General features: G+C 36.6%; 1 protein-coding gene across 2 annotated transcripts in view; it reads left to right on the top strand.

Moving 5' to 3' along the window:
• SLC28A3 (solute carrier family 28 member 3) overlaps positions 1 to 19,602 on the top strand; it is a 140,003-nt gene that overhangs the window by 90,082 nt on the left and 30,319 nt on the right. For both annotated transcript variants that reach the window (XM_031945462.1, XM_031945461.1), the window contains 4 exons: positions 10,893 to 10,973; positions 12,223 to 12,303; positions 15,551 to 15,676; positions 18,126 to 18,256. In XM_031945462.1, coding sequence (XP_031801322.1) covers positions 10,893 to 10,973; positions 12,223 to 12,303; positions 15,551 to 15,676; positions 18,126 to 18,256 — 419 coding nt within the window. The remainder of the gene's footprint in view (positions 1 to 10,892; positions 10,974 to 12,222; positions 12,304 to 15,550; positions 15,677 to 18,125; positions 18,257 to 19,602) is intronic.

A 19,602-nucleotide genomic window follows, 5' to 3' on the forward strand; every position in this document is an offset into this window, starting at 1 on the left:
ATAACTATAAAAATGCCTTTTGTCTTAAGTGGTTCATGTATTTTCATAATGTTTCAATGATAGGATTATATGTATATATTTAAAACCTATTTGGAGTGATCATCCAAATAAATTATTTTCATCCAATTGGATTTGTTTTATATTTTGTCTACAAAAAGACACTGATGGTAGGATGACTCCATCTTTCTTTTAAATTTAGAAAATACTAAGTCCTTCACAAATAGCTATCCCATTAAAAAAGTTTTAATCTATATCATAATTTAATGATTGAGATAAAAAGTCTCTATAAATTTGCATTCTGACAATTCACCATTTCTTAACCAAAAGGGTATGTGGTTTTTCAATCCTATGGAATTGACTGTGATTGACTGGATTATGTTGTTTTTCTTTACACTATTGTGCATATTGAAATGTATTGTTATGGCATTGTATGTATTGTTCTTATTGTTCTACTTTCCTGGCTCTGCTTCATGTCATTCAAATTACTCCTTTGCATACATCACATTCACGCTTAACTTGTGGTACAATAATGTGCAATTACCTCTGTTAAAAAAAAAAAAGAATTTATTTAGTCCTTCATAATTCAAAGGAGACATTATTTGTTCCCATGTTTTTATTTTTTCTAGCTATGATTATTTTGATACAGATTCATTAGTGTCCTAATTTTCCCACACACTCCCCATCATTTTTCTTTATCTTTTTCTGTCATCTTATCCAATCTAATACCACTGTCAGAGTTGCCTTGATTGCATTTCTTTCAGAGATCTCTTTGGAGATCTAAACCAAGTAGTGAAACAAAAAGGCATGAAGAGTTTAGAAACCTATCATATGTATTTCCAAATTATTTTCCAAAATGCTTGTACCAATACAGAGCTCTACCAGCTATGAATGAGCATGGCTATCTTCATTTTTCTTCAGCTCTGGCAATTGGGGAGGGGTGTACAATTTAATGTTCAGTATTATATTTACCTTACTATCTTATTATGATGACTTTAAATATTTTACATGGTTATTGGTGGATTGCTTTTCAATCTTATTTTAAAAATTGGATTTGTAATTTCATCAGTTGAAATCACTGTGGGGGAGGAACTTTATCTCTCAATGCAAACTGGCACCTTCTCTACATTTATTAGAAAATGCCAAGAGCACTGAGAGATTTAGTGACTTGTCCAGTTATACAAGTTTACATGGCTGGAATGTTTTTCAAAGAACTGTTTCTCAAATATTTTTTTTCTTAAAACCCAGGAAGACATTTGGGCAAGTGTATCTCTTTCACCTCACTTTTTCTTTTTCCTGGAAGGGATCTTTACCATATATTGAACATATATGATGTAGCAGGTTCCTGTTCATAGAATGAAAGGGCCAGTAGTCTACCCTACCCTCTCATACAGGGAAAGCACTCTTAAGTTAGCCTAATTCTTGGAGAGAAAACAGACTGAAAGTTCCTTGTTCTAATACATATATCTAAAAAATAGGTCAGTCATATGGGGTTTAAAATTGTCTAACCTACAATAATAGATGTTGCAATAATAGAAAACTTAACTAACAAATTAGAAGAAAGGATAAAGGATGAGAAGATACTATACACAATTACAATAGCTCCTAAAGAGGGAAAGAAACCTACAATTGTAGAAACTGAGGCAGAATCTGAGTCAAGGGCACTTTATTAAAGAGTCCCTCTCATGAAGTGGACCTCAGATTTTCCTCACAATCTGAGATGTTCCTTCTTCATGGCTTTATTTTTACAGTGTATGATACACATTTGATACCTGAATAATTTAGAGGGGCTATACAAAATATAGAATTGCATTGGTTGATAGACCCTGCTTCCAGGACCAAAAATGATGCATAAGCAAAAATATGGTATGTCAGCCTGGTTGGGAGAAGCATCATAATCTGCTCATGTTGGATAACAGAGAGGTACAAAACTTAGTTGGAGGATTTTCCATGTAATTCTTGGCTTGGGTACCATAAGGAGGCAAAACAATTTTTGTAGGATTGTAGATTTTTTTTAGCTGGAAAGGAGTTTCAAAGTCATTCATTCAGTGCAACTCCCCTCATTTCACAGATAAGGAAAGAACTACCCAGAGAGGTGATATGATTTGTCTCAGATGACACTGACAATAAATAGTAAAGCCAGATCATTTGATGTCAATTCTACTAATCTTTCCATGACCTCACCAAGAATTATTTCTCATACTTTGTCAGAACCTACTAATGGGCTCCTAAAAACAAAGCAGTGGAGGATTCTTCCTATGATTAAGCAAGTGAACTTATAATTTGACAAGCTCTGGGGACTAATATGCAGAACTTATTTAGAGTTACTACCCTGATTAATGCTGATTGGAATAGAGTAGGGATCTAAAAAATCCTTTCTCACAGTTACTCAGACTAAAAAAGCTCAGTCTGTAAGAACAGTGTTCTAGATGCTTCTGAGACCGTATAAACATGTATAGTAAGAGAAAAAAAAAAATCTAGATTTGGTGGATTCAGGTTCAAATTCTATTCATTCACTTGTCTGGGTGAATTTTGGAGGAGTTATTTCATTCACTGGGCCTCAGTTTTGCCATTTGAAAAATAATGCAGCTGGACTAAATGAACCCTAATTCCTACCAATTGTAAATCTATAATCCTATGGGCCCTTCATCTCCTAGTGTTTCTATCTGTTCCCCTCCTGCCAGGGTTGTTGTGAGCATAAAATGTGATATTTGTAAAGGATTCTATGTAAATGACAGTTATTACTGTGACCTCCTGCCCTAACCTGGTAAAGATACTTCAATTTTGAAAGTTATGAAAACAACTTTTAAAAAATCTGTCCTGTCTTATATTTAAAGTCAAGCTGTATGTGGGAAAACCAGAAGTACTGATCCTGCTGGGTTAAAATGGTATTAACATGATTTATAGTAATTAAATTAACATTTTTTTTTCTAATTCAGAGGCCCAAATGATTGGGTATTTAAAAAGTCCAAAATGAGACATGAATTTTAAGTAACTAGGCTTGTCTAATTAAATTACTTCATCATTGGCATCCTCATAAGACCTGCAGGTCAGCAAGAACCACATTCTTATCAGTTCAACAAACTAGCAGAATGCTGAGTAAATCCAAAGATGCTAATGGAGAGTTTAATCAACTTGAAACTCAATTAAAATCTCTTGTGTATGTCAAAATCTCACTGCTTTTGACAGTAAAAAAAAAAAAAAAAAAAAAAAGCTAATACTCAGAGGAGATGATTGGTCTGGCTTTTATGTTGACAAGTCAACTAAGTAATTTTCATATAATAGGAGTTGCCAAGGAGCATGAGGCACATAAGGTTAGCAAACCTCTTTATGTTGGGTGTGGGCACCATTTTTGTAGGATTATAGATTTTTTTTTAGCGGGAAAGGAATTTCGAAGTCATTCAGTGCAACTCCCCTCATGTTACAGATAAGGAAAAAACAGCCCAGAGGGGTGATATGATTTGTCCAAGATGACACTGATAGTAAATACTAAAACCAGATCTTTTGACCTTAATTCTACTAATCTTTCCATGACCCCATCCTGCCTCACCAAGAATGTTTCTCAAATTTTGTCAGAACCTACTAATGGGCTCCTAAAAACTAAGACTGAAGTAAAATGACTAATTTGAAAATATATTTACAGTGATTGTATAACCTATATCAGATTGTTTCTTGTCTTAGAGAAGGGGAAGGTAAGGGAGGAAGAGAGAAAAAAAATTTGAAACTAAAAAATCTTACAAAAATGAAAGGTTGAAAACTACATGTAATTGGAAAAATAAAATACTATTGAAACTGTATTAAAAAGACTGTAGTCTGCCTTTAGGTGGTATTGGGCAAGTTATTTAATTCTTTTTGCCTTAGTTTTCTCATCTGTAAAGTGAGATGGAGAAAAAAATGGAAAACTGCACCCATATCCTTGCTAAGAAAACCCCAAAGGGGGTCACAATGAGTCAAAAGTGGCTGAAAGCAACTAAAACAATAATGCATGACATCATTGTCATGTGTGGTCATGCAATAGCTATTTCCACATTAGCCATGATATAAAAGAAGAAAAAAAAGCAAGAAAAATAAAATAAGCAGGGAAAAGTATGCATCACACTGAACAACTGCTAGATGCTCAGCCAGAATTATGACATACGTGATCTTTAGTTTCATCATCTAAAGGCCAATATTTGTACTAGCAGCCTCCTAAGGTTTTTAGGAGGAAAGTGTGCTTCACAATTTGTAGTGTTATGTAAATGAGAATCATTGATTAAATAAGGACTTTAAACTAGATGCTCCCTACCTAAGCATCCTACTAGATCCTACACCATCAACCAAGACAAATTATTAAGAATAATCAATCCCTTGAAAAGGTTGTATGTATCCAAATCTGCCCTATTTGAATTTGCCCTATGCAAAATACTTTAAATGGTTCCAGATTATTCAATGCAAATTTAAATTATGCCATTACTTCAGAAGACTGATTATTTGTACTGATTAGAATCTAGATTTTTAAGTAGTTTGTAACTGATAATATACAAGCATTTGGCTGTTTCTCTACTTTAGCATGCTGACAATCAAGGTGGAGTATTATTATTTCCATTTTAAAGATGAGGAAATGAGATCAGAGTGAGGGAAAATTAATATTCAAATATTTAAAATAATTATTTAAATACATAATAAATATAATAATGCATATAATATAAATAAATAATGAAAAAAATTAAGAAAGCAAGAACAGAGAAGTGAAGTGACTTGCCCATCCTAGGCAGCATCCAGGGTTTCCCAATTCTAAATCTAGTATTCTACTCTGATTTCACACTAATATACCCCTATATACTCTAGAGACTCTCACATTTCTATATATCACTACAAAGAAAAGAAATATCGATTCTTAGAACACTAGTCATTTGAGGCTCTCAAATTTCACAGCCTGGGAGTCTGCAATTCTCCTTTCCAGGGAACATTCAAAGGGAAGACAGAATCAGCTTGATTTTGTAGCAAAATCTGCAAAGCAAACTCAGGAAAGGGACATAGTTAAACAGATGGTGCTCTTGTCTAACCTTGGACTAAGATCTTAAAGATGAATTCCAGGTTGGAGAAATTACTATGGATCATAAAAAGTACCCATGATTGAACTAGGGAACAAGGCTGGCATAGAATTTCACTTGCACCTGATTCCATGCAGAGATTAAGGACATAAAAGTGGTTCAAGCTCATTCAGAGTAGAATGTAATACTGGAGAAGGAAGAAGGAATAGCTGTGATTTGATACTGAGATTGCCCCAAGCAACTCCTCTCTTCAAGATAAGCTAATCTTGAGATACCATCAAGAAGTTCTGACTATGCTATTTAAATAACTCTGTGACCATTTAACCTGACTGAGACTCAGTTTCTTTTTCTTTTCTTTTCTTTCTTTTTTTTTTTTTTTTTTTTTTTTTATAAATGGGGATAAAAATACCTGTGGCACTTAACCCACAAAGTTGTTCTTAAGGTCCAAAGATATATAGAGAAAGTACTTTGCAAATCTTAAAAGCAGCCTATGAATTTCAACTATTATATATTACACCAATAAAAATAATACTAAAAGCTTCTATTTACTCAACTCTTTTGCTTCATAAAATAATTTCCTTACAATTTCCTACATCCCCATGATGTAGTTAGTGCAAGTATTATTATTTTTTCTCTTGGCTGATAACTCCTTCTACTGTCTCCCAACTCCTGTTCTCCCATTGTTCTTGCCACACATTAGACTGGCTGCCTCCCTGACATGAGAAAAATCTCTGGGCAACATACGTAAATTATAAATAATAAAATTGCATTCAATCCTCAACATTTTTCATTGTTACAAGAAAATATTCACTCACACCACAGTTTTTTTTTTTGTTTGTTTGTTTTAAGACCTCTAAATACATACTATTTCCTTTAATCTCCTGAGTATAGTAACTGAGCATATCCCTACTGTCCCCATTTTATAGATAGGTAAACTGAGGGAAAGAAGGCCAACTAACAGCAAGTTAATGGAAGAGATAGGACTTGGACCAAGATTTCACAGATTTCATGTTCTATTCACTCAAATATAGTATGTCAGGATTCTCGCCTGGGACTCTATTCAGTAGAAAAAGAAAAGGAGTTTGGGGTTTAGGAACAGTGTGCCCTGCTCCTTGAAGTCTCTCTTTCATCTTCACTCACCTTAAAATTTGAGAAACTTTGTTTTTCATTTTACTTTACCAGAATAAAAACTCAAAGTTAATTTTTAAAAAAAGTGGAGGGAGGGTTCTGGAGAATGTAAGAAGATAGCTTTCTAGTCACGGCCATGATACCATTTTCTCAGCGTTCATATTTTCAGGCCATCAAACATCATTGCTAAAACATTTTTCTTTGTCTCAGCAAACAAAGAATGTCTTCTCTGTCCTGCAGCAGAATTATGTCTAAAAGCAAGGGGGAAAGGCCAGGCTAAGTATTTAGCTAACTGGAAGAGATTGATGGGTTTGTTGTATATTATTTTTGTTTTGTTTTGTTTTTTTGTTTTCTGGGAGAAGCAAACTGGCCACAGGCCAGATGGACTCAGATTGGGATGGTTCTTTTTAAGTCCTAACACTCAGACCTATCGATTTAGTGACTAGCTTTCATCAATAATCACCTCCCTTTCCCCCAGCCTCTTCATCTCACAAATCTTTCCTCCTTTGGGAGAGAGTGTGAATATTGACCAATGATTCAAAAGTGAAAGTTTGGGGTTTCCATATTTCCTTTATTAACATTTGTTAGGGTAATCATATGTCATTTCAAAAGCCTATTTCTTTTGTAGGTTTAGAGTTAGACACTAAATGAATCTCCTTGCCTTCTTTTCATTTGTTTGTATGTTTTTACGTAAATCATAATGTCCTCACATTAAATGTTGGATGTACTTGGCCAAAAACCTGAAAGTGCTTGGGCCAGAAATTAAAATCAGAATAGAACATTAGGATAGTTAATTATCTCTTTCCTAGCACGTAAAGGATGCTTCCCACAGGGATGGTCTGCACACATATTGTTGGAAGGAGTGAAACTCGGCTTTTATTTAAGTTACTGCTCATATCTGAGTTGTATTCCAATCAAAATGTAAAGATAAACACTCAACTCATCCATGATTTTAGGAATACTCAGCTTGCCTATTAAAATCAGAGTTATAAAAGTCATGAAAGAGTGTAATTCTTAAAAATGGAATGTGGAGTGTTCCTATACATGTTTTCTTGGATTTGATCATTTTGATGAGGGTCTAGTGGCAGAGAATTGATGTGAAAATCCCCTCTGGTTTCAGTGCTGGTCCAATGTCAAAGAATTCACGAACCTGAAATCTTAGTGGCAAAAAAAGGAAGTTTTATTTTTCACTAAAACGCTCTCTCTCAGAGGACAAATCTCTTAATGAGGAGATTTACAAAGAATGTGTTAATAGAAACCAATTTTATGAGCAGATCTTGGGGTCTGGGGACAGTTTGAGCTGATTATCACACCAAGATCTCCCAATTGAATGAAATCACTTTGAAGGCTTTTTTCCAGAATTTGAAGTTTCCTGAATGGGGTTCCGGCTACCCCAAAAGATTACAGGGCCTTAGAAAAGGCCCATCTGGAAAGTATGCCCCTCCCAGATTCTCTGGAGTCTGAGACCCCAAATCTCCCTTCTTTTACACATCAAAGGGGACACAGTTTCAGATTGATTATTTTATAGATTAAAGGGGACACAGTTTCAGAGTTCATTTCTTCCCCCCTCAAGCAGTTACCCCCCAAATACATTTGGGTAAAGAAGTGAAGGTCTCATTGTTCTGTAATTGCTTCGAGCTGACATGGGTCATAAAGATATCCCTAAATTAAGGGGGGGTTAAGCCAGAATGGGAGGTATGAGATCTGAAAACATCAGCAGGGCATCTAAGGGGTGTTGTGTGTCCCAATCAGTCATCCCATGTTCTCCAGACTGGAGGAGCGGTTGAAAATTTGCAGCTTGAAGCCTACAGGAAACAGGTCTCAGGAGCAGATTAAAAGTGGGATGTTATCCAGGGTTGAGATGGTGGATTTGGGAATGGGGGTCCCGTCTGTGGGCTGCCTTAAGGATGCTGATGGCCCACCCAACAATGCTGAATGCTCCCACTGCCCACAGAGCTCCCTAGCTGAAAGGCTGAGGAGTTAACTACTGGAAGGAGCCTTAGAATGCAAAGGAGTTAATTGCCGGCAGGGGCATAGAATGCTAATCAAGAAAAGTAGGAGAGAAAATGCTAGCAGCAAAAAGTTCTCCTATTTAGAGTGAGAAAAAGTTAGGTAGGAGAGTGAAAATGAGGGAAAGAAGGACTCAGACACTTTCACCCTTCTTTCTCCAGCGTGCTCACAGGAGTATTCTGAAATACCTGAGAAGTAAAAGCTGGACTATTTGTCTCTCTGCAAGGAGCTTAGGCAGACTTAGCAGGTGCCCCAATGCTTTCAGAGCCTTCTCAGTCCTTGAGGGAAAAGTGTTAACAAAACTGAAAGCAATTTCACTGGCCAGCTGGGTGATTATGGCAGTAAGGTTGGAGAAAATGTTCTCATGTTGTAAGTATCTCACCCAAGGGATTAGCACTGCTGTGCCTTTCTTTAAGCACCAAAGAGTATTTCCCAAAATCCCCAATTTTGCCTCCTTGAAGGGATGGGGGCTGTGTTTGAGGTGCTGGCATTATATACAGTGAAAGGAGCATTTAAATAGCCTAGAATGCAAGACAGTGCTTGAAAGGTATAAAGCACTGGGTGGAGAGAACTACACATGGGGGTGGTTCCCAATCAGAGAGCATTTCTTCCCAGGTATGTAGCCTGATGAAGACCAGAGATCAGTTTGCACTGACTTGCCTCTGGGATTAATAAGTAGTCTGAGGGCTTTTGAAACCAGTCAGAGGAAGAAAGGATGTACCCTCTTTCTTCTGCAAGAGTTTTCTCCTGTGAACTCTAGGAAGGGGTATAAGAATCAGGGAGCTGAATCTGCAAGCCTGTTTCCCTTGGCCGGAAGCGAATCTCCCCTCTGGTGTCCTTTACAAAATATGACTGAAACCTCCCTGGGTTCATAGACAGCTTGCAACAGCTGTAGAATTTCTCCTGCAGGTTTAATGGGAGAATTCTTTGTTGTCAACAGACCTCTCTCCCTCCATATAGCCCCGTGCGCATGCAAAATATGAAAAGTACATTTGGAGTCAGTATAGATGTTCACTCTCATTCCCTTCCCCAGTTCCAAAGCTCTGGGTAAGGCAGTGAGTTCAGCTTTCTGGGCAGAAGTCCCAGAGGGCAGTGGCGGGCAGTGGCTTAGCCTCCACGGTGCCTTTGAGGGTCACTGCAGAATGACCTGCCCTTCTTGCCCTATTTTCAAGAAAGTTTGACCCGTCTGTAAACCACTTCCCATCTGGGTTCTCAAGGGGAATCTCCCTTAAGTCAGGTCGGCTGGAGTGGTCAGAATCTAGAGCTTCTTCACACTCATGGATAACTTCTCCCGGTTGGGACGGGTCAGGGAGCAGGATGGCAGGATTAGGGGTGTGACACACCTGGAGAGTCAGGTCGGGGGTGTCTAGCAGGAGGACCTGATATCTAGTCAGCCTCCCACCAGCCGCCCCTGATGCCCTTTGGCTTCTAAAATGCTCCGGATCAGTGAGGAGTTAAAACCTCCAAAGGCTGCCCCAGGGTCAGTTCTGAGGTCTCTTCAATTAAAAGAGCTGTGGCAGCCTCGGCTCGGAGGCAGGAGGGCCGTCCCGAAATAAGCATTGTGTCTGTATGGGATAAGCCTGCTTCCAAGCAGCTCCTGTTCCCTTAAGAAATACAGGACCGACCAGTCTGGGATCTCCCAGAGTATGGCTCTGCCTGTCAGGACTGCAGATCAGGATAAGATTGCCGGTGAGCTTCCCAAGATCTCCTTACTCTCTAACTAAAGGTTCATGCTTAAGAAATTTCTCTGGAGGTCTGAGAAGAGAGACTTGGGTCCCTAATCTCATCATTGAATAGCACCTCAATAAGGGAGCAGGATGGGAGGGAATAACAAGCGCGCATTTAAATGACAGGTCACCAAGCCAGCGAGGTAGAGGAGAGGTCTTAAATTCCCCGGCAATCCCCACTCTATGGGAGGAGGGACAGGTGAGACCTGAGTGCCAGAGAGTGAAGGAGAAGCCACTCCAACAGCAAAAAGAAATTCAATGGTCTTACTGACCACATCTGGGGATAGCCAGGGTTCTGCTGTCCGGGAGCGAGGGGAGCTTGACCAAGCCCCAAACTCCAGCCGGAGGGCAGGGCACTGGGGAGGCAGCTCGGCCCCTGTGGGCAGTCCCTCCTCCTGCTCGAACTCAGGACAAGGACTGGGGAGTTTAAAGCACAGACCTAAGGTATCCTAAGGAAGATATTGGTAAACTGAAGAATGTTTGGAAGAGGAGATGGGAAGTGGAACCAGTGTTGACTTTGTAATCAAGGGACTCACACTGAAATCCCTGCTGGGGCACTTACTCCATCTGTGCCATTCTGCAAGTTGCTTACCCTCCCTGGATCTCAATCTCCTCAGATGTAAAATGAGATTGCATGGACCAATTATCCATCCTTTCCAATTTAATCTATGGTCCTACGAAATCAAACAACAACAAAATCAAGCATCTTAGTGGGGATTCTTCACCTTTTCAGAGTCATGGAATCTACTGACAATCTGAAGTTTTGGGGCCCTTTCTCAGAATAATTTTTAAATATTGAAACCATATAGAATTACAAAGGAAACCAAAAATGTATTTTTCAAAATATTTTTTTTAAAAAAACATTCACAGACCCTCTGAAATGGAGGGGTTCATGATCCCAGCTGAAGATTCTGTTCTAAAGCATCTTTAAGGAATTGTTATTCCCCAATAAGGAGGAAAATTAACCCTCAATCAATTGGTTTTGTTTTTGCACTAGGTCTTGCCAATAGTGGTCTTCTTCAGCACGGTCATATCCATGCTCTACTACCTTGAATTCATGCAGTGGCTCATTAAAAAGGTAAATGCAGGTTCTGTCACATGTCATCACGGCCATTGCTATCAAACTGCATCTTTCAGGGGATGAAGAGCTTGAAGACACTTGAAGAGCTGTCTTGCCAAGTATTTGTATTTCTAGAATACCACAGTACTGGGATGCACAGTGATAGGAGATTTGGAAAATGTTTAGAAACTGAAACATAGAATGTGGTTTTAACAACTAAGAATGTCAAATTTTTCTATGAAATAAAAAGAAATATTACTGCTAAACTGCCTCTAATCATCTAGGGTCATCATCTAGGAAAACAGCTGAGAATTATTTCCCGGATGTGTTATTGTTGGTTAGTGTTTTCTTGTAGCGCCCACATGTGCAAAAATATTTGTAGCAGCCTTTTTGTGGTGGCAAAGAACTGGAAAAAGAATAGATGCCCTTCAGTTGAGGAATGGCTGAATAAATTATGGTATATGAAAGTAATGGAATATTACTGTTCTTAAAAAAAATGAACAGGCTGATTTTAGAAAGGCCTTTAAAGATTTACATGAACTGATGCTGAGTAAAACAAGTAGAACCAAGAAAACATTGTACATAGCAACAGCAAAACTGTGAGATAATCAACTTGACAAACTTGGTTCTTCTCAGCAGTTCACCGATCCAAAGCAATCCCAATAAACTAGATGGAAAGCAACATATGTTATGTTCACTTTTTTTTTCTCTTTTTATTCAAAGTTGTTTTTTTTTTTTTTTTTTTTTTTTTGTCTTCTAGTTTTCCCTTTTGTTCTGATTTTTCTCTCCCAGCATGATTCATAAAGACATGTGGGTGTTGTTGTTGTTTTTAATGAATGTACATGTATAACAAAAAAAAAATTGATTTGTAGCAAGTTCTCGCCCAAGTTCACTAAGGTCCCCACAATGAGAGGTATTTGTTTCCTTAGGGAAAGGTCTTTGTATACACAGAATAGTAAAAATCCCATTTCTACTTGTTCTAGGAAGTTCCCTCAGTTCACCTCTCTGAGATGACCCATTTCCATGTCTTTAGGTCATTATTACATTTTTAACTTGTAACAGTTTGCTGGGTTAAAGTCATTTAAAGACTTAGGCTGTCCATGAAATAAAAACTGCAAGTATAGAGATCCTTTCCTTCTGTATCAAACATGGAGAAGTCAGCAATTTTCAGGACAATTATATCCTTAAGTAGCTTAAGCATTTTCCTCTACAATCTCCTTTGTTGATTTTTTTTAAATCTGCAAACACTGTTTTTACCCTTTTTTAGATTGGATGGTTAATGCAGGCTACCTTGGGATCATCTCCTATTGAATCCGTAGTTGCTGCTGGCAACATATTTGTGGGACAGGTAAGTTATACCTCCAAAAATGGACTCATCAAATTAGATACATTTCTGGAAGGTTTAATTTTTCAGGGGTGTAAAAAATGCTTTAAAATGTGTACATACCCATTTTTATGTATGTTTGTTTAAATTTTCAGAAGGGTATCAGAAAATCAGTAGAGAGTCTAGTTTTCTTACAATGAGTCATGTCCCTTTCAGCAGTTTAAACATATTTAACTGAGAGTAGGATTTGGAGTTAATGCATATTGGAATCTGTGACTTCCTAGATTTGTTTTGTTATCATTAATTAAAACATCTTTAGGAAAATAGAATTTTAGAGTTCACTTAGTCCTTGCTAGGTTTTTTCTGCAAATGAATGATGTTTGTAGTCTTTATTGTCTTTTGTCTGGAGTTATTGAGAGGCAAAATGAATTATCCAGAGTCACATAGCATTTAACACTGGTTTCTCCTAATTCCCATGTCAGCTCTCTATGCACTCTGCCATGTTGCTCTTTGTACACAGTGTTTATTTAGTCATTTCAGCTAAAAAGACCTATGTGTGAGGCTTATGTGAACGTATAAACAAGCCACTTAACCTTTATGAGGTTCAGTTTGCTCATCTCTAAAACAAGTGGGTGTAATTGGATGTTCTCTAATGTCCCTTCCCATTTTCATTCTGGGATTCTGTGAGACAAAATCTAAATGTTTGTTGTGGCCTTTGGAAATTGGATGTGCAGAAAAATCTGAGTCACCCAAAAACAAATTTGACCCTAAAACCTGAGCTAATAACTATTCCATGCAGGTTAATTGTTTTTTTTTTTTTTTTTCTGTTTGTTTCTTTGTTTGTTTTTGGCAAGTCTTTTTAACCAATTGGAAAAGAGGACTTAATAGTGCAACCCCACACTTATTTCCCTAGGATCTGAAATTATGATGATTCTAGTAATAAAATCTCTCAGGATTAATTAGGAACCTACTTTGCGTTTGCTTAGCATTTCCTGCAGAGTAAAAGGATTTGAAAGGCTGGTACCCCTAAGCTTCTCTTTAGTCTACAAAATGTGGCTCAACACACTCAACCTGACAGAACAATTAGTAATAATGAAGGGAAAATTGTAAAATTGCACACGTTTCCATGGTTTTCAATTAGGTAATTAATATGCAAGAAATGTAGTCTATATTACTAAAGGGCTCACAAGCTATAAACTCTCTTTCCTACTGGTTTTTGTGCCTCCTTTCCTACTGGGCATAGGTTTCAGTTCATTTTTTCTTTTATCAAATATTTATTTATAATTTAAATTTTTTTAATTTTAAAAATCTACTTTTCTCCCTTCAATTTATTTTTACAGACCAGTTTCCCACACACACACACCTTTTCTCACCTCATCTTAGTGTAGGTGTGGGTTTGGTTAGATTTGAGATCCTTGGCTTAGAAAATCATTTCTGGACATCTGACATTTGTTTCTGTATATTTATTTTCCTTTTCCTGTATTTCTCAGCTATCAAAGGAACTGTCAATGTGGGGAGCAGGGATACTAAAGGGGACGCCTTTTTCATAGGGTTTTATCTATCATCTATGTATTTATTTATTTGTATTCTGAACTTAAATACCAAATAAAATGGTTATTTTTGTATAGTAAAATGAATGGGCACACTAAACTATAGATCTCTATTATGTATAGCTTGTTTTTTAAATATATAACAAATTTAAACTTTGGCTTTCAAAGTTATCTTGTTTGTCTATTCTTCTTTCTGGTCTTCCTTCTGTTCTCACTTTTGCATTTTTAAAAGATAGCCTCAATGACTCCCTTTTCAAATTTTCTCTCTTTGATATTATAGTTTTAGATCTCAAATCCTGACTTGGGAAAAGGAAGGAAGGGGACCCCAGATCCTTCAGAGTTCAATACTAGACCAGGATTAAAGAAAACAAGAAGATTGAATCAGGGTTAGACAACCTACTGGAACCAATAGGCTGGACTGATTCCAGGATATGAGGCTATTAAGGTAGTTTCTAGGTCAAACCAAGGAAGTACAAAATAGGACAAGCTCTCCCATGCTAGCAAATAGTTCAGCCCTGCTCCTGGAATGCCCCTCCAAAATATGCAACTCATTTGTAGTTATGCTCTTTACTCTGATTTTGTTATAAATGGATTCTTGACTCCTACATTCAGATCCTGCCTCTAATAGTCCCTAGCTGGGCCACAATGGCCATTAAGTTAACCATTAACCATTAACAACCATTCAGTTAATCTCTCTGATGCTTGGTTTCTTGTCTGTAAAATAGGGATAATAAAATATATAGTACCTACCTCATATGGCTCAAGTGAAATCATGTATGTAAATTGCATTGCCCACTTGAAAACAAACACAAAAAATTCTTATTATAACTTACAATATAGTTATTATGACATATATCTATAATTATAATTTCTTTAACATAGAACAGTCATGTTTTTGAGAATTCTGATCAGGGATTCAAAGTAAAGCAAAAACAATGATATTAGTAACTGTTATTTACATAGTATCTTCAAGTTTGCAAGGTTCTTTATGTATCTTATTTGTGACTCACAACATTCCTGTGAGTTATGTACAAGTATTTTAAAATTAATTTTATTTTTATTGTGAGCATCAATACCACACATGAACATTTCTGAAACAAAAAATAGAAAAAGAAGACTGTATATTAGCATGGCAGCTCCTTGAGAGTGAGGATTTTTTTTAACTTTGTATTTGAGGTTGTTAATTTCATTTTATTGATTTTTTAATATTATTATTTTGTAAATACGGAGAGGTTCCCTCTGTACCACTAGACCCCTAATGTCTCTTTTAACAAAGAATTTTAAAAAGAAAAAAAAAAACAACAAAACTAATGAACACATTATATGAATGTTCTCTACTCCAGGACACACATTTCTGCAAAAAAAAAAAAAAAAAAAAAGGGGGGGGGTCAAACTTGGTCATTATACAAGCATTACTTAGAGAAGAAATTCAAACACAGAGAAAGTACAAATATCTGTACAAAATGTAAAGCAGGAGCGCTTATCCTAGGGTCCATAGTTCTCTAAGGGATCCATGGATCTATTTCAGGAATTCTATAAATCAAAAAGGAAAATTTACATCTTTAATTTTTACTATCTTATAACTTAAATTCTTCATTTCCTTTAATCATTTCAAAACATTATTCTGAGGAGTCCATATGATTTCTCAGGTTTCTAAAAGAGTCTATACCACACAAGAAAAGTAATACATCCCTCATTTAAGGAATGATTTTTGCTTGCAGACTGAATCTCCACTCTTGGTCCGACCTTATTTAGCACATCTCACGAAGTCTGAGCTCCACGCAGTCATGACTGCAGGATTTTCAACCATTGCTGGAAGTGTCTTGGGTGCATATATTTCTTTTGGGGTAAGTGAAAAGGTTTTAGAATTTCATTATGAAAAATTCAATCTGTTTCTCTTGCCTTCCATTTCCCTTTCTTGCCTCTCTAATAATAAACAAAGATGTGGGGGCAGTGGCCTGGCTTGTGTTTGCCCTTAGTAGTGACTATGATAATATAGAAAAGGTCTGGTTTGTCACCTTTATATCTCTGTCTCATCAGCTATTTCTGGAAAAGAATATGAGTTTCTACGAAAAACTGGCACTAAAATGACTGTGTGGATAAATGTGATTTCATCAGTGTTGGCATTATTTATTACCAGAGCTAATTGCAAATCTTCAATGCATTCGAATTTTTTAAATATAAATAGAAAATTCATATTGACATAAACAAATTAAATTAATGTTCTTTTTTATTATCTTTATTTTTTTTTCTCAATAGTAATTTACCCCAAATTCATTTTTGTAAAACTTTTGTGTTCCAAAGTTTTCTTCCTTACCTCCCCTTTCCTCAAGACAGCAAGCAAGCTGATATAGATCATATGTACTATTCTTTTAAACATACTTCCATATTTGCCATGTTGTTCAAAAAAAATCAGACAAAAAGGTGGGAGGGGTGGGAGGGGGGGAACCACAAGAAAGAGAAAAACAAACAATCCCCATTCATTCTCCGTAGTTCTCTCTCTGGGTGTGATTGGCATTTTCCATCCCAAGTCTATTGAAATTGTCTTGAATCACTGCATTAAATTTATATTCTTGAATACCTAGAGTCCAATATATACTTATGTTGTATTTAATTTATACTTTAACACATTTAACATGTATTGGTCAACCTGCCATCTGGGGGAGAGAATGGGGGGAAGGAGGGGAAAAATTGGAACAAAAGGTTTGACAATTGTCAATGCTGTAAAATTACCCATGCATATAACTTGTAAATAAAAAGCTATAATAAAAAAAAATAATAATACCTAGAGTCCAGAACAATTGGCCTATTAAAAATGTACTGGTTTCTCTACATTATGAGAAAAACAATTAAGTATGTGCCCCCACACAGCTGTGAGTGTTTGTGTGTGTGTGTGTCCACGTGCCTGTGCATGTTAGCTTTCATTAGAATAAATAAATGTAAGCTTCTTGAGGGCAGGGAGAGTTTCTTTTTTTTTCTTTCATATCTTTAGTACTTAGCACTAAGGCACACATAGTAGGCCCTTAATAAATGAACGCTGATTGATAGATTTTTGGATGATGGATTGACAGGTTCTGTCACAAATGATTTGAATAAATGTGTTGAAAACAAATACAGATTCATTTAGGGAATGGAGTTACTAGGAGTATTTGTGGATTAAATAAACCCAACATGTTTCCAGAATGGCACAGACCCTAGCTATGAGAGAAGAGAAAAGAAATCTATAGGAATGGGTAAGTGATTAGGGAAAAGTCAATAATTGTCCTTCAGTTAACAATCATGGTAGCTTACAGTCTAACAGAGTCATATAAATATAAATATATATATATATATATTATATATATATAATATGATACATAAAAATGAATCTAAAACAAATGATGGTTGGGGTGAGACATCACTAGTAGGTAGGAAGGTCAGGAACAGCTTCATAAAGAATGTGAATATATTGAAGGAAACCAAGTGTTCTAAAAGAGAGAGTTAAGGATGGAGTATGTCCAGAAACAGAGGAAGCAAAGAGGACAGATGGGGAATTGTGTGTAACAGCTAGAAAGCCACTATAGCTGGAATTTTATAGAATGTGTACAAAGAATTAATGTATAAAAAGCCCTGGAAAGATAGGAAGGAGACGGATAGTGAAGCACTTTAAATGCCAGTAAAGAAGTTTACTGATCCTGAGATCATGTAGAGTGTTTCCTGAGGAGGGAGACAATGTCTGAGATTTTAATGTGAAGCACTGTTCCATCATGTTTAATTCTTCCTAATCTCAGTGGACCATAGCATGCCAATCCTGTCCATGTGCTTCTCTTGGCAAAGAAACTGGATTGTCAAAAGGGTCAGTGACAAAATAGTTAAGAACTCCTGGGCTAGAAGGATGCTATTCCCCCTTTTTGTCTGAGATTTTCTGATTCTCACTTAAACTTCTCAAGAAAAACATAGGCAGTTAAATCGCATTGGATCTGGATCCAGAAAACCCAAGTTCAAATTTGGTCTCAGACAGTTGCTAGCTGTGTGACCCTGGGCAAGCCTTAATCAGCCCCAGGTTCCTCAACACTCCAAGGTAAAGATAGCAGTACTTATTATGAGGATAAAATAAGAAAGTATTTGTAAGACACTTGGTAATTCTTCAAGTCCTGTAAAATGTTTATTATTATATTATTATTATGTAAACTTTTTAGTGAAAAAAAAATCTGATCTCTAATGAGCTTTCTAAATATCTTATTACCTTGACTAATGCTTATAATAGTCTCAATGAATGAAGAAAATTAGTTAATTTTCTTTCATTTGAAATTTCAGGTTTCACCATCACATTTGTTAACTGCTTCAGTGATGTCTGCCCCTGCTTCTCTGGCTGTTGCTAAATTATTTTGGCCTGAGACAGAAATTCCTAAAATAACTCTCAAGAATGCCATGAAAATGGAAAAAGGGTAAGTAGGGGCTCTTCGTCCATCTCTCACAAAGATTTATAAAGTCTGTGTAACCTGTTTGCTCCAATAGAGCAGTTCCCCTGTTCTGCTTCCCTGGGAAAAGAATAAAAAGAAAATTCCAAGTATGGTCAAATCTCAATTAACCAGAACATTCAGGGAATGATATATTCTGGTTCATTTAATTTTCCAGTTATCACTTAGGCTTAACCAGAAATCCCTTTTTTTATTTCGACCTTCTTTGCTGAAAATCTTTCTAAATGTAATAATCCAATTTCCTGCTTTGGAAAATATAGTACAGTGAGTATAATTGAATCTCTTTGATTAAGGAGCTTGCAATGCCTCAGGGTGGTGATCATTCTGAAGATGTGTTCTCTTTGAGATGTAGCATTGTAGGCAATTGGCCTATATGAGAGCTGGTCTGAGGATGTACCTGGAGAGGAAGGAAAAGGAAGAAAGAAAGAAAGAAAGAAAGAAAGAAAGAAAGAAAGAAAGAAAGAAAGAAAGAAAGAAAGAAAGAAAGAAAGAAAGAAAGAAAGAAAGAAGGAAGGAAGGAAGGAAGGAAGGAAGGAAGGAAGGAAGGAAGGAAGGAAGGAAGGAAGAAAGAAAGAAAGAAAGAAAGAAAGAAAGAAAGAAAGAAAAGAAGGAAGGAAGAAAGAAAGAAAGAAAGAAAGAAAGAAAGAAAGAAAGAAAGAAAGAAAGAAAGAAAGAAAGAAAGGAAGGAAGAAAGAAAGAAAGAGAAAGAAAGAAAGAAAGAAAGAAAGAAAGAAAGAAAGAAAGAAAGGAAGAAAGAAAGAGAAAGAAAGAAAGAAAGAAAGAAAGAAAGAAAGAAAGAAAGAAAGAAAGAAAGAAAGAAAGAAGGAAAGAAGGAAGGAAGGAAGGAAGGAAGGAAGGAAGGAAGGAAGGAAGGAAGGAAGGAAGGAAGGAAGGAAGGAAGGAAGGAAGGAAGGAAGGAAGGAAGGAAGGAAGGAAGGAAGGAAGGAAGGAAGGAAGGAAAGGAAGGAAGGAAGGAAGGAAGGAAGAAGGAAGGAAGGAAGGAAGGAAGGAAGGAAAGAAGGAAGGAAGGAAGGAAGGAAGGAAGGAAGGAAGGAAGGAAGGAAGGAAGGAAGGAAGGAAGGAAGGAAGGAAGGAAGGAAGGAAGGAAGGAAGGAAGGAAGGAAGGAAAGGAAGGAAGGAAGGAAGGAAGGAAGGAAGGAAGGAAGAAATCATTTTCTCTATTCTTGATCAATCAGTAATAATAATACAAAGACTATATCTCAGTATTGAGACTTCTGTTTGAGTAGTTGTGAATAGTTTTTTGAGTTAATTTTTAGTCCAAATGTTACAACCAAATGTGCAGAGAATCAGAT

The sequence above is a fragment of the Sarcophilus harrisii genome, chromosome 1, assembly GCF_902635505.1.
Source record: "Sarcophilus harrisii chromosome 1, mSarHar1.11, whole genome shotgun sequence".
Classification (NCBI taxonomy): domain Eukaryota; kingdom Metazoa; phylum Chordata; class Mammalia; order Dasyuromorphia; family Dasyuridae; genus Sarcophilus; species Sarcophilus harrisii.